Source organism: Populus alba, chromosome 15 (assembly GCF_005239225.2).
Source record: "Populus alba chromosome 15, ASM523922v2, whole genome shotgun sequence".
Classification (NCBI taxonomy): domain Eukaryota; kingdom Viridiplantae; phylum Streptophyta; class Magnoliopsida; order Malpighiales; family Salicaceae; genus Populus; species Populus alba.
Genome location: NC_133298.1, coordinates 15232317 through 15247381, shown reverse-complemented (window position 1 = coordinate 15247381; position 15065 = coordinate 15232317). Strand labels below are relative to the sequence as shown.

Genomic DNA, 15065 nt, shown 5'->3' with positions numbered 1-15065 from the left:
TCTTGTTTGGGATAAGTCAAGAGGATTTGTGCCAGACTTTGATATAAGGATGAACTAGCAAGAGCCTTTCATTTATGTTATATGCAATTCAGATTGAACACACTTAATTTGTGTATGTAGACAAACTATAAGATGGAAACACATTTTACAGGCTTCCTTGGATATAAACTTGTTGATAATTCTTAACACAAGTTCGAAACATATATTTAAACAGCATTATTCTTGATTTCTTACACATCATTGCCTTCCATGCTCAACTAGTGTTTGATTTGTGACAACATGCACCTAACATCCTTACTATTTGGCCTCTGTTTTGGGTCATCAATAGTGCAGAAGCAAGCAATCTTCAGAACCAGCAGCATTTGCTCCTCTAGCCCATTGCCCATCAGCTTTGGATCTATAGCTTGTCTTGGATTGTCCGAAATCATTATATTTCTCATCCACTTAACCAAACTCATTTCACGAGTGTTTTGAAAAAACTCATCAGATGGAAGCTTTCCCATCACCAATACCCCAAGCACCACTCCAAAACTGTATATGTCACACTTGTCTGTAAATTTGAGCGTTTGGTGGTACTCTGGTGCGATGTACCCCACTGTTCCTGCAACATTAGAAGTTGTGATATGTGTTTTGGCATCTGGCATTGCTTTTGCAAGTCCAAAATCGGCGATTCTAGCTTCCATGCTGTCGTCGAGAAGTACATTTGCAGGCTTGAGATCTCTATGAATGATCCGTGGACTGTGGCTCAAGTGAAGGTACTCAAGTCCCGATGCTACTCCGACTGCAATTCTGTGGCGAGCTAACCAGTCCAATTCTCTTCTCCCTTCAGTAACATGATTCAACGCATCTTGTAGACTTCCGTTTTTCATTAATTCATAGACAAGATAATGACAATCAGGACGAGACACATGAGCTAGAAGAGGAAGAAGGTTTCGATGCCGGATGTGGCCGACGGTATTGATCTCTGACTGGATTTGTCTCATTTTCTTGTGTAGAACCTTACTATCTTCTTCAGTCAACTCGGCAGCATCCTTTGGAGGCTGAATAATCTTTTTTATGGCAATCATTTTGCCATTACTTCCTGGCAGCTCAGCTTTGTAAACTTCTCCGCATCCACCTTTCCCAATGACTTCCAAGTTTGCAAGCCCATCATCTTTTTCCAAGAAAGCTAAATCCTCTGCTCTCTTGATCAATGGACTAAATATTGCAGGTCCTCCATCTCTCCGTCCGCCTTTTACTGCTGCCAATACCATCTTAGACAATAATGAAAACACAAACCCAGATAAACTCCCAGCTACTGACCCGGCGAGAAATCCAAGGAGCCAACCGGCAAGCTTCCTTTTGCCTTTCTTGTGCTTGTGTGACGCTGCTGCTGATGGTCCAGGAGCTGGAGCTAGGTTGTAATTTTTGCTTCCAGAAGAAGTATTCCTTGATTTTGTACTCGACGTGTTCTCCGCCAAAATATAACGTTTTGGGTATTGGGGCCTTGAGGATTCACCTTTTCTTATCACTGGCACAGGTCCTTCAAGAAAAGTGTTCCCTGAGAAGTCGAAGGACTGGAGATTGCGAAACGAACGTATAGACTTTGGAACTTTTCCAGTGAAGAGATTATTTGCAAGAGAGAGATTTTCCAGGTTGGGGAAATGCTTTAAGAAACTCAAATTCCCAGAAAATAAATTGCTAGAGAGATCAAGAACTCGAAGACTAACAATTGATGATAATTCAGAGGGAACTTCACCTGAAAACTTGTTGTTTCCAAGCTCAAGAATCTCTAGTTTCTTGCAGTTGACTATTTGAGCAGGGAACTGGTCAACCAGTTGGTTGTTGGTTAATGAGAGCTCTTTGAGCTCGGACAGCCGTCCAATTGCCGGGGACAAGAACCCGGTGAGCCGTTGAGACTTAAAGACGAGTCTTGTGATTTTGAGCACATAGGTGCCGTTGGGAGAGAGCCTCCTCTCACAAAACACCCCAGGGGTGTTGCATGGTGTAGAGGAGGAGCTGCGTTGACCGTTGATACCCAAGTCTTTCTGGATGTTTGCGAAGGCTTTGAGGTCTGAATGGTCAAGGCTTAATCTTGCATAAGTGGGGAGGAGGAGAGATAGGAGTAAGAGAATGAAGAAGAGGTGGTGTTTCTGGTGAGGAACGGCCATTTCTGGTGCTGCTTTCAGGCTGGGAAATGGTGGTGGTTGGGAGATTTCACGATGTGGCAGTATTGTTTGAAATCTCCATATTGAGGGCGGAGACAAACAAGTAGATGTCTTATTTTATAAGCACACACCGTTTGGAAAAACTGGGACAGTAGGGCCATGGCATTTGATTTTTGTGCTTTGTTCTCACTGGAATTTTACTAAACATTTACCCATATAATTAATATTATTGACCAGAACAACCTAGTAATTAAATATATGGAATTTCACACTTGAACATCAAGATAAATGTTTTTGAAGTTATTGCCAAGAATTTTAAGCTACCACTTGGTAATCCGTAATAGACTGCTATGAGAAAATTTTAAACATTCAGCACATTTATTTTTGTATTTTAAAAATATTTTTTAAAAAATTTCAAATTATTTTATTTTTTTTCTTTGCTTCAAATTAATATTTTTTTTTTTATGTTTTTAGATTATTTTTGATGCTTTGATTTTAAAAATAATTTTTAAAAAAATAAAAAATATATTATTTTGATACATTTCTAAGTGAAAAACATTTTGAAAGCAACCATAACCACACTCCCAAACAACATATTTTTTCAATTTTTTTTCCTCCTAACAAAGGCCACCTAATAATAATATTAATTTTTCTCATTTGATGATTAAAGCTTATTCGGACTTCTGATGGCTTTTGCAGATGCTAAAATATTTATATTGAAAAAAGTTAGATTATAAAAGTGTTTGATTAGATATATTGTTGAATAAAAAACTATTTCAAAATATTTGAGAGACCACGTACAAGTAAATGCTTGAGACAAACTTATTCATTGGTAATTTGATACATAACCACTATAATAATAGAAAAAAATTATTACCTTGGAAATAATATAGCCTTGTATTGTTAATATTTTTTTAACAATTTTCAAAATTTAATATAATGTTTAAGGAATGCCTTTATTTTTTTTTAATCATTAAATAATAAATTTAAAAATCTTGCCTAAAAAAATTGATAAATAGTAATCTTTAACTTGTATGTATATGTGAGATAGGAATGACAAATTCACTTGAATTTGATAAATAACAACCCAAAACAATCTGAATGGATAGAGAATTTTCAGATTCGATCAAGTTTTGAGTTGGATTAAAGTAAAACTTGAAGGTAAAAGATAAGTTCGAGTAGGGTTAAAAGTTATTTTCTCAAACTAAAAATTTCTCCTTCATAATTGTTTTGTATTATCAAACAACTTCTAAGATTATGGTGAAAATAAAAAGTATTTTCAACTACAAAGATAAATTACACAACATATAATGAAGTTAAAAATAGGGTTTTCAAGCCCTAAAATTACAAAATAAACTATTGAGAAATCTAGAAAAAATAATTACACCACACAACTGGTTTAGTATGTCATCCAGACATAGAATTGAAAACTTGTACCCTATAGTGATTTTATTGATGACACGACTATTAACACATATAAATTAACTACTATCCTTCTTTGGTGTTAGTAAAGCATAGACATCATATGGACTCAAACTCTCTTGAATTAGCATTTTTACAAACAATTCTTCTATTTGCTCCCTTAATGTCTCCCTTTATTTTAGACTCATCCTATAATGAGGTAAATTCATAACACTAGTCTTTGGTGTCAAGTCAACATGGTGTTGGGTATCATGCATAGGAGTTAAACTCATTGAGTAGGTCATTTATAATGACTTTTTGAAACTTCTGCAATAGAGATTTAACAACTTCAAGGACCTTTACTATCATGTTAGCTTCTTTGAACATCAAAAAGGACTTTACAATTAAGGTATGCACCTCATTTATCTCATTCAAGTTTATTTCAATTTCTAAAAAATATTGGGTAATAATAAGGAATGTATTTCCTCCTTCCCAGCTTTTGATTGGGAATCCCCTTTTAGAAGTATCAAAGTAAAATAATCTCATCCTTAACAAACCTATAGATGTTTTATTGTACTTCATGCCATACATTTACTTCATTCTATCATGTCATGTGAAACAACAAATTATAAGCATTCATATCAACTACATCACAATAAAATATATCATTATACTTGCGCACGCACGCACACGTGTGTGTGTGTGTGTGTGTGTGTGTATAAGAAACTTTACATCATTTAGTTACTTTTACATTTGGTACCTCTTTAATCCACCTTATAGTGTAAGGTTCATGATGTTTCTTAATATTCAAACCCAACTTAACAGCCATCTCTGTACTAACAATATTCGCATAGCTATCGCTATTAAGAATAACATAAAAAAGATGTTAATTTATCATGTATCTAGTATGAAAAAAGCTTATGTCATTGGATCTCGTCATCAGCTTTTGAGTTAGTAGTAGAAGTTTCACTAAATAAGTTTAACCATCACCATCCTCATATTCACCCATCTCATTAGGTTCATAAAATTCCTCTAGATATAATTTTGAGCCTTCTCTGGACTTTTCATCATCATATCCAACTACATTTATAAGTTTCATCTCATGACACACATTGGATCTATGCCCTTGTCGAATGAATTTATAACACTTTATAGGAGTTTGTTTAGCATAGAAATTATTTCTCTTCAGTTATCCTTTTATGGATTGTTTGGTTAATTTTTATTATGGTTAGAGCCTGTAGTAGCTTACTTAGATTGGTTGTTTGTTATCACTACTGAATGGCTATGCAGCTTATCCCAAATAGCTTGTATCCCTTTATCACCGTCATAAAGATGATTGCCACCAATTACCCCCGCAATGCTCTTCATGGCTCATCATCGATCTAGATATTGACTTACTCTGATACAACTTGATGCAATGTATAATGAAGAAAAACTAGAGTTCTCAAGCGTTAAGATTACAACCTAATTATCTATAGAAAATTCTCTAATGTTTTTATTAAATCTAAATAATAGTTTGAATGATAAAAAAAACCAATTATTTATATAGAAGTCCTAATAACTTATCTAAATAAGAAAAACAAACTAAGTAGAAAACAAATAATTAAAATATAAAAATATGTAGGAAAATAACTAAAATAGCTGAAATAACAACTTTTAGACATAATTTCAGGAGATCCAATAATTTAATGAACGACAAAATAGCTTTCATAAGAAATAGTCTCATGAATCTTCATGGAAAATTTTGGACCTAATTCATTAGTCAAATATTTTGTTATTGTTGTTTTAAGTCAGATTATCTCTTTGAATATCTTTCTGGACAGTTTCTATTTGTCAATTTGATCCATAAAATCCTAGGATAATTATTCCACATCATCAAACAAAATTTAAGTGTCTTTATTCATATAATTTTTGATATATTTAAAATATAAATATTTTCTAGATTGATCACTTTAATGTTTGGATTTAAAAAATCAAAGAAGGGAATAAATTTCATTAATCACGTAGTCTATTATTTCAGGTTATAATTATACTACCATCAACCTCATAATATTTGCACTCACATTATTATAATTAGAATTATGTGGGCACCAAGAGAGATAAGATTACTAGTACTGAATTGACCTCAAAATTTAATATCCACATGCATTGTCAAGTTGTTTCTCAATTAATTTAATTTCACAACAAATTGACTTAATACTGTCATTGTTCATGGGACACTCCGTGTCGTTTGAAAAAAATTCTCAATTAATTTTAATTTCATAAAGAATTGATTTAATAGTATATTTGTTTACTTTTTAAAAAAATAATAATTTGTTTTATTTTAAATTATTTTTTTTATATTTCTATATTTTTTAATGTGTTGTTATAAAAAATATATTATTTTAATATATTTTTAATTTAAAAATACTTTAAAATATAATTATTAACACGGATTGCAGAGCAGATTTGTACGTGATTGCACTGAAACCAAGTCTTTTAAAATTTTAATCCACGCACCGTGTCTCGAAAGGAAGGATCTTAATAATCTCAGTAGTTAGGGTTATTTTAGGATAATAAAAAACTCAAATTAATAATTTTCTAAATGCTTAAGAAAACACCCATCATTTCCTCTTCACTTACGGTGAGCTTGTTCTACACGTTAAAGGGCCAAAAAAATCAAAGGGGAAGCTTCACAGAAGTCTTCAAGTCAACAGGTCTTCCTTTGCCGGCCGGTCCAATCAAACACGGTGTGGGAAAAGTCTTCAAGCAGCCTTGAGCCGCAGACCACATGGGCCCCACAGCCCCTCCCTTCCGAAGTTGCGTCCGTCCGTTTAAGGCTCTCAATATCCATTGCCAGATGGATAAGTTTGTTTCTTTAATGTATAATTAAAAATAAAAATAAAAAATCCCTTCGCCATCCACAGGTACTTTGACCCGTTCTTGCTCTTGGGTCGAATAATTTATTTTTTTTTAATTAAAAAACAATAAATATGTAAGTTTTTTAAATGTATTTTTTATTAAAACATTCTTAATTATATATATATATATTTAAATTAAAAGGTCTATATATATTTAAATAAATTAAAAATAATTTATGATAATAAATATATAAAAAATATTAATACGTTCATTCAACTCATATTGTTTTACATATATATATATATATTTTAAAATTTTATTACTTAATATTTAATTGATTATTAATTGCATCACTGTATTTTTTTTTTGTTTGATTTGTTTTTTCAATTACTTTGATATTTTTTTATCTTTTAATTTTATAAAAATAATAATTATATATAAATAAAATTATTTAATTCAATTGAGTCAATGCCCTAAGTCTTGTTTTGAAATTTTTTATATACAAAAATATGTCCATATACATCTATTTTATATATATATATAAAAGGATGTTAGAAGCCAGCATCAATCAGATTTTCTATATATTAAGTGACAATAGTTATAAAAATGTTTTTAAATTTCCCTTTTAAAATATTTTCTAGGTTCAACATTTGAATATTTATGCAAGAAATCATGCAATTAATATAATAAAGGGGAAAAAATAAAAATAAAATCATATTTAATAAAATATACAATTCAAAAACTAACCCCGAAAAAAAAATCACAGTTACTTATTTATCATTAATTTGGTTTTATTTTGTTTAGAGTCATTGCCAACAATATTGGCTTCAGGTATCACTTGTAATAAATATGGAGTGAAATTAATAATCTCATATACTAGGAATGACCTTAGTTAAAGTAAAAAAAATATGCTAAAATAATAAAAAAAAATAAATATTAATTTAATCCCGGCTGAATCAAAAATTTATTTATCATTAAAAAAAAATATTAAAAATTTATTTAGAAGTGTGGTTGCGGTTGCTTTTCAAAGTGCTTTTAATACCGAAATGCATCAAAATAATATTTTTTTATTTTTAAAAATTATTTCTGAAATTAAAATATTAAAAAAATCCAAAAAATAAAAAAATAATTTTTAATAAAAAAATTAAATTTTTATAAAATATAACTTATACCCCGTTACAAAACATTCTCTAAAATAATCACCAATGACCCAACAAGGCATATGAAGCCCATAAACACTCAAACCAGCCCAAAATCCCCCAGCAACAAACCCACATGTTTCCTTTCCTATCGTCGGTTCACAAAAGCAACTATCGTGTCATCCCTGCTAATTAGCTGACAAGTGTACTTTTTTTTATTATTATTGAAAAGAAAGGGAAAAAAAAATGCCAATTTCTCTATCCCTGCCAGCAGGAGTCATAGCGTATGGTTACCGCAACTACTCGCCTCCTCTTAAGCGTCTTTTAGCCCACAACAACAACGACATCGCTCTCTTTCGCTATCTTTATCTTCGCAGCAGCTGCAACCATATTCCATCTCAACTTACCTCTCTTTTCTGTTTTAAATTTTTCCCAACAAACCTTAATTGTCTCCTCACGGGTAACTCTCTTTTCTTCAGGATGGAGGTAACACCTACACTATTTTGGTTTCTCTCTTTTCTCCATTTGTTCTCTTACTGCTCATAAATAATTGGTTATATGCTAAAGTAAGGAAATGAGTGTTTTTTGTGGTTGGATTAAAGCAAAGTCGTGAGTTTTTTTATTTATTTTTTATTATTTTAGTTATGTTGTCGAATTTTGTTTGATGTATTCGGAACGTGTTTGTTTTTCGGACTGTTAATAATTGGGTTATTTGAAGGTGAAATAATGAGTGTTTTTGTTTTTTTTTAACAAGAAATTTATGATTTTTTTTTCTGGGTTTGAGAATATCTATATATAAATGATAATACAAAAGATAACTATGTGGTTTATTTTTTGTTGATCTCTACAATCTGAGAATTTGTTGATGCAGGTTTTTTCCCATAAAATTTATTCTTTTCTGTGATTTTAGGATAACCCTTTCACTGAATTGATTGATTGCTATGTTCGCATTTGATTTATCCTGTGATGAATGCTGCTTATAATATAGTTCATATGATCTGAAGTTCTATTTCTGGGGCATTGGCTGCGGAATGGTTTTTGCAGTCAAAGTTTGTAGTGCGAAGTAAAATTCATTCGCTGACAGGTGAATAAAAAGCTAAGCTGTTCTAGATCACTTTGTTTATAATGCAAGTGGAAATGCAATGCAGTGGTTAAGTGTGTAAGTTCAGGACGACTATTTTAAGTTTGTTTGCCCCCAACAAAAATATACCCCCACGCAGGTTGATTTCAGCTTTAGCTGCTTGAGTGATCAACAAATATACTTTTAGGTACTTCACCATAGAATCCAAGGGGTTTGATTTTCCTTGAAGTATCTCCAAAAAATAGCCCTGAAAAGCTGTAGAAAGTAGGAATTGATGGATTTGCTTATGTGAAAAAGTATGGTGACTTCAGATTCTAGATGAGCGTCTTGCTAGTAATCATTACAAAGGTTGGTTGCATTCATAATATTGTGCTGTGAAAGTACTTGTTGAGATGCGCCCTCAATAAATGTAATCCTTTTTGGGATGTTTGATGCGTGTGATTTCAGGGAAATCCGTTTCAAGTTGGGTGGACATACTATGTTCTTCTCGCCTTCATTAGTGGGACCAATTACTTCCATAGTAGTGATACACAATTTTTCCCAAGCCCAGGGCCCTGGACCTACAAATTCAGCCCGTAGCCATTTCTAATGTGGAGGTCACCCATGAGAAAATATTTCCTATGGAGATATCGGTTCCTTGTTATCTACCTGATTTCAATGCATTCATATGACTTCATCATAAATAGCGGTGTTTATTTCCATGCTCTCTGGTTGTGCTACTGATATCAGCATTTTTTTTTTTCAAGAATATGGTGTTCCTTTTCTCTTTATAGGAACAACTGAGCTTTATGTGTTTTTTCCCATTGCACATAACTTGTCATTATGTTCTTTATGCATCCTGCTAGACGTGTTTTGTTATCATCTTTTTGTTTGAATATTGTTTTAAACTTTCTGTTTGTCAATTTTCAGCGATTCTGGTCTGGAAGTAGCATCAATAAAAATAAAGCAATGGTGGAGCATTTGCAGCATTATGGGGTCATCAGTTCTAAAAAGGTCTCTGAAGTAATGGAAACTATCGACAGGGCTTTGTTTGTGCCAGATGGTACTCCAGCTTATGTTGACAGTCCCATGGCGATAGGTTACAATGCCACCATTTCTGCACCTCATATGCATGCAACTTGCCTGCAGTTGTTGGAGGAGAATTTGAAGCCTGGAATGCATGCCCTAGATGTTGGCTCAGGTGCTTTTCCCTTTCATCCTTCCAATCTCCATTAATCCTTTCAAATCTGCATTATAAATTACTTGTAGCAATTTCATTCTAAGGGCTACTTGTAGAGGTCTCTTGAAGACTTAGTGTTAACAAACAAACATGATAGTTTTAGGTGTGAAATAACTAGGCTTTAAGCATAAAAAAATATTGGGCAATGCTGTAGGTCGTGATGCTGAACAAGTTTGAGATCTTATTCTGTGACCAAATATTCCTAGTTGGATCTAACTAGTGTTTTGAAACAGTAAGGGAACTATGATTTACAAATCCTGATTCAACTAGGAAGTGGACTGGAATTTGTAAAGTTTTAAGAACCATAACAAGCAAACAACTCTAGAAATTTTTTCAATTTGCTCATTTTTTTTCTAAATTGTTTCAATTGCCGTTGACCACAGTCAATAGAACCCAATGGTCTTGCTGATTGTCATTAGTTGTGCAAAGCTTCTGGGTGAGTGTAGGCATCATTGATGGTAAACTCGTTCTAAAATGGTAGGGGGTGGGAGGTAGGGCTTGCTTAGCTTGGTTGTAGTGGGGACTTCATTTAAGAATAACGAAACTCGTGCATTTATAGTTCTGGAACATTTCTCTCTGCATGCAATTAAATCCTGAGTTTCTCACTTTGTTTACTTTTGAAGGGACTGGGTATTTGACAGCATGCCTTGCTTTGATGGTTGGACCGCAAGGTCGTGCTGTTGGTGTGGAACATATTCCAGAGCTGGCTAATTCTTCCTTAAGGAATATTGAGAAAAGCGCAGCTGCCCCATTGTTGAAAGAAGGTTCCCTCTCAATTCATGTTGGTGGTATGTTTCAACCTTGCAATTAATAATTTTTTCTTGAATGTTCCTTTGTATCCCAAGGGAAGAGTGTAGGTGCTAATCTACTTGCCGTAACAGTACAATAACTTGAGATTTCCATAAATGTTACTTATTAGGGTGAAGATTATTCGAAAAAGGACAAATCTTAATAGGGTGAAGATTATTCAAAAAAGGACAAATTGTAGTAGGCATTCATATGGAAGTCCTCTTGTTAGATTTTTATCATATCTCCTGCAAGTAAAGGTCATAAAAAAAGGATTTCCATGGCAAGTTTTTTCTTTGGCTAACTTAATGTGTTTGCTGAAAGAAGTTGAATCTTCTGCTGATGAATTTTCAACAGAAATCAGCTTTAACAATGTTAGTAACTGGGCTTCAATTGTTTTTTTTATCTGTAGATGGAAGACAAGGCTGGCCAGAGTTTGCTCCATATGATTGCATACATGTTGGGGCAGCAGCACCAGAAATCCCACAGCCACTTCTCGATCAGTTGAAGCCTGGTGGCAGGATGGTGATTCCAGTTGGTAACATATTTCAGGATTTGAAGGTGGTTGACAAGAAGGAGGATGGTTCCATCAGTGTTCGGAGTGAAACTTCTGTTCGATATGTCCCTCTAACAAGTCGAGATGCCCAATTGCGGGGTTATTAGGGCTGGAATGTCTTTTAACTCGAGGTGCGAGGTTGTCGGAGAAATGCTGATGCCATCACTTTCGAAGTTGTGCAGATGTATGAGATTCTGCCAAGTATGGTGTTCACAAAAACCTCCTAAGCTCGTGCTTTCGAGTTGTAAATAATATATATTTTCCATCTCTTGTGTATATCTTTGCTTGTCCTGACCTTCAGCTGATTGAAATCCATGTTGATCAACAATTCCTTAAAAGTGTGTCATTTTCACTTTACAGCGGAGTTAAGGAGCTATTTGTACATATATTTTGACCGGTCGGCCGTCATTAGAAGTTGCGTATCAGCTGCAAGAAAAAAGCTTGAACTCTAGCTTGTGCATGTCGGTGGATGGTGGAATTAATACATTACAATTACTACATTCTTCATAGATGTCCTTGGCCTGACAAATTTCAGCATCCTGAAAGTTCCATTATTGGAATGTCTGAGACTTGATGTCGTGCCAACAAATTTAATATTATCTCGGAGAGCACAATGTACTCGAATTTGGGAAGCAATTTTTATGGAACTGTGAAGACACTTTGTGTACAAAACTCCTAGTGAGCTTCCATTCAACTGGCCAAAAAACTTGATACCACAAAACTGATAAGAGAAAAAACAAAAGGAAACAAAAAAGAATAAAGGAAAAAGAAAACCGGCAGCAGGATATCTATTCAATTCATATTAGTTCAAAAGGAGCTGCGCCTTGGTCTTTCCCCAGCAACATTTACTCTAATCGCTCTCCCGTCCAGATCCTGCAAAACCGGAAGCACACATATCATCGAACAGAAATTTGAAGGGCATGCTGCTGGTCCTTATAGAATAGATTACTACTGATACATTGATGCCAGTGTTGAGAAGATAATCTGCAGAACTGAAGTTATCAGCCCTCTTTTTTTCTTCTTTTTCTTTTTTTTCCCTAATGAATTGGCCATACTTGTAGTGCGAGTAGTTGCCTTTCCACATACAAAAGTTAAGAATTTCAAAAGTAAGCTCTCAAGTCATACCTGTCCATCAAGCGCGGCTATGGCATCATTCAACTCGCTCTCTGAGGACATAGTTACAAAGCCAAAACCACGTGAACGGCCAGTATCCCAGTCAGAAACAACCTGAGCACTCACAACTTTACCATGTTCGCTAAAGACTTCCTCAAGACGACCACTATCCACTCCCCATGGGAGGTTGCCCACATAGATTCTATAGCTGGGTTCAGACACACGAGGAGGGCGTTCTGGCCTTGATCCTCTAGGAGCAGCCTTGTTTACAGTCAAGAGCCTTCCATCTAAGTTCTGTTCAATACAATATCAAACAGAAAACAGCTTGGTTAATTGGAAAAAAAAAGTCATTGCAAGATTTGATGATTTTCTAATTGTTACGACTTGATTAACAAGGAGAACATCTATCACTAACGTTAATCACTTAATCTTAAGAATTAACTCTAATGAAGTAGAGTGTTAAATCATAATCCACTATGCCAAGTTGAAGAAATGTTGTATGAACAATGCATTACTCTACTTGTAACAATTGGCATTTGAATTTTAGCCAGCACGCCAATATTAACTCATCAAGTCAAAGCACTGAAACAAAACAGAGCACTTGGTACATGAATTAAAACCAGAACAGCATGGAAAATATGAAAAACTTCCAGCATCCAGGAAAAATAAATGAAATGGTCATTAATTTCCATGCAAAGATTTGGTGTTTGACTATAGACAATTGCAATTTTTATTATCTGCAACCAATCCCAAGATCAGGATATTTTCTCAATAAATAACATGCTTGCTTTACTAGATAAGCAAGTTTCATCCTGTCTAGTAAAATTACATAGTTTAAACAGCATCTTGTTGGTGAAAATCACATGCAAGAGAAAGATGATAACATAGCTTTATGAAAACAATAAGCTCCAGCTGATAACGGTCAACTAAAAAAAATACAAAATAAAATAAATCATGGTCGAAACATTTTTCTTGAGTCATGTAATCTCCAATAAGGATTTATCATGTCCTACCTCTACACCAATTGGCCATTATTAGCAACGTGCCCCACCCTTAAATTCAAATAAAAGGCACTCACCCTAGCAACACTTCTTTGGGGTTTCACCACATTCTATCTGATTGTATATTTAAATGACCTAATGCACCACTCTAATTATCATATAAAGTTGAATCCCACATGAATGCTATCTTCAAATAAAAAACAAAGTAATGTTACTCAACCATAAATGATAATTTTTCTTCTCATATCATACAAAATACTCAGCCATCTGAACCAAACACGAAGTTCAATTAATTAGAGCAAGGAAAATTCCACAATGCCAGCATCTTTCTTCTTCTAACCTTAAGAGGCATAGAAACATCATATGACATTCTCCCCCTCTACCTATTCCCTTTCAATCATTTGTAGCAACTATTATAAGTTAACATCTAGTCTTATATGGTTCCAAATCACACATAACCAAAAGTTCAACAAAAAAAAACATAATAATAATAAAGGAAGAAACTTACATAACGATTGAACATTTCTATAGCCTTGTCAGACTCTTCAACGGTACTCATCGTCACAAACCCAAAGCCACGACTTGTATCAGTTTCCTTGTTGTAAATAACCTACAACCCCTCAAAACAAAACCTCCATAAAAACCTTGAAACACACTAAAATGCAAATATTCAAAACAAAAAAGCAAGGACATTTATTTACCTCAGAAATCTCAACAGTTCCAGCTTGATCAAATAGCATAGCCAACTTCTCACTAGTAACATCATAAGGCAAATTCCCTACATATATCTTAGCTTCCTCCGGTGGCTCCACAAACCCCTCCTCGTCACCTCTCTCTCCTTCACCTCTAGCAGCTTCGGTTTCGGAAGCAGCTGCATCCTCTCCTTCAGCCTCCCAATCGGATACTCTACCTTCAACATCATTACTTTCTTCATTTTCCCTAATGGAGTCTTCTTGTTCTGACTCAGTTAAAGTGATAGTGGTGTTGTTTTCTTCTTCTTGTTGAGCCCATTCCGAGGTCTGGGCCACAAAAGGGATTGTTAAAGATAAATGGGTTTTGGGTTTTACAGATAACGTTGATAAAGAGCGAGAGTATGAGAGTTGGAGCTTGATGGGTCTATGTGAGATAGGGAGAGGTTTTAGAGGGGGTTTTGAAGTGAAAATTGAAGGGAACGAACATATGCATGTTTCTGCCATTACCAAAGGCTTCAAGGTGGAAGCAGCTGTGGCAGACATGTTTTCGAGAGACGAAAGGAGAGGAGAGGAGAGTTAAGGGGTTTAGAAGGTAGAGGATAAGAGGCAGAGTGCAAAGAGAGGATGGATTTTAAAGCTAGAGAAGTTTTTATTTATTTATTTATTTTCATGGACTGCAATCGTGGGCCTTGCAGATTTGGTAGTGGGCTTCTTGAAGATTCTTTTATGGAATATGAAGGGTGTCTTTCGTAAGAGACGACTTGTCATTTAAGTTGGAGACCTGCAGATTTAGCGATTGACTACGGCACCCCTCTAATCCTAGTCGTGTTGCTAACATTTTTTATCTACTTTTTCATGAGCTCTTGTTTGTATAGTTTATCCAGTAGAATAAAAACTAAGTCACATGACCTTTTTAATAACATTATAAAATAATAATTTTATATTATTTTTCATAATGAAAAAAATGCAAGCTACAACATGAGAAAAATGAATTGTGATCTTAATAACTACAGCATGAGAAGAATCACTCGTCTTGACATACAGCACCGATTGATGAGATATGTCCATATCCGCAATATAATAGGCTCA

The 15065-nt window shown here is 34.2% G+C and overlaps 3 protein-coding genes across 5 annotated transcripts; 1 reads left to right on the top strand and 2 right to left on the bottom strand.

The window, feature by feature from the left end:
* Positions 1–130: 130 nt before the first annotated feature.
* On the bottom strand, positions 131–2246 carry LOC118057647 (leucine-rich repeat receptor-like serine/threonine/tyrosine-protein kinase SOBIR1). Its single transcript, XM_035070287.2, has one exon. The coding sequence runs from the start codon at positions 2148–2150 to the stop codon at positions 258–260; it is 1893 nt and encodes a 630-aa protein (XP_034926178.1). The 5' UTR covers positions 2151–2246; the 3' UTR covers positions 131–257.
* Positions 2247–7750: 5504 nt separating this feature from the next.
* Positions 7751–11679, top strand: LOC118057408 (protein-L-isoaspartate O-methyltransferase 1). Of its 3 annotated transcripts, none has more exons than XR_012168065.1 (5): positions 7751–8014; positions 9519–9789; positions 10452–10616; positions 11027–11371; positions 11531–11679. XR_012168065.1 is itself a non-coding variant. In XM_035069966.2 (5 exons), the coding sequence occupies exons 3-5, from the start codon at positions 9558–9560 to the stop codon at positions 11275–11277; spliced, it is 648 nt and encodes a 215-aa protein (XP_034925857.1). In that variant the 5' UTR covers positions 7877–8014; positions 9057–9205; positions 9519–9557; the 3' UTR covers positions 11278–11508. The 3 variants fall into 3 exon arrangements, 2 of the variants coding, with proteins under 2 accessions (XP_034925855.1, XP_034925857.1); XM_035069966.2 differs by lacking the exon at positions 11531–11679 and adding an exon at positions 9057–9205 and having other exon boundaries at positions 7877–8014; positions 11027–11508; XM_035069964.2 differs by lacking the exon at positions 11531–11679 and having other exon boundaries at positions 7752–8014; positions 11027–11508.
* Positions 11680–11746: 67 nt separating this feature from the next.
* LOC118057407 (28 kDa ribonucleoprotein, chloroplastic) lies at positions 11747–14606 on the bottom strand. The gene is made up of 4 exons (XM_035069963.2): positions 13986–14606; positions 13793–13894; positions 12296–12577; positions 11747–12043 (listed from the first exon to the last, which is right to left on the bottom strand). The coding sequence occupies exons 1-4, from the start codon at positions 14517–14519 to the stop codon at positions 11978–11980; spliced, it is 984 nt and encodes a 327-aa protein (XP_034925854.1). The 5' UTR covers positions 14520–14606; the 3' UTR covers positions 11747–11977.
* Between the last annotated feature and the right edge of the window lie 459 nt (positions 14607–15065).

Coding starts and splice junctions, on each gene's coding strand:
- LOC118057647 (XM_035070287.2), bottom strand. CDS start 2,150: ATGGCCGTTCCTCACCAGAAACACCACCTCTTCTTCATTCTCTTACTC.
- LOC118057408 (XM_035069964.2), top strand. CDS start 7,775: ATGCCAATTTCTCTATCCCTGCCAGCAGGAGTCATAGCGTATGGTTAC. Junction 8,015..9,518: donor CTCTTTTCTTCAGGATGGAG/GTAACACCTACA, acceptor GTCAATTTTCAG/CGATTCTGGTCTGGAAGTAG. Junction 9,790..10,451: donor TGCCCTAGATGTTGGCTCAG/GTGCTTTTCCCT, acceptor TTACTTTTGAAG/GGACTGGGTATTTGACAGCA.
- LOC118057407 (XM_035069963.2), bottom strand. CDS start 14,519: ATGTCTGCCACAGCTGCTTCCACCTTGAAGCCTTTGGTAATGGCAGAA. Junction 13,895..13,985: donor GAACTGTTGAGATTTCTGAG/GTAAATAAATGT, acceptor GAGGGGTTGTAG/GTTATTTACAACAAGGAAAC. Junction 12,578..13,792: donor TAGAAATGTTCAATCGTTAT/GTAAGTTTCTTC, acceptor TGTATTGAACAG/AACTTAGATGGAAGGCTCTT.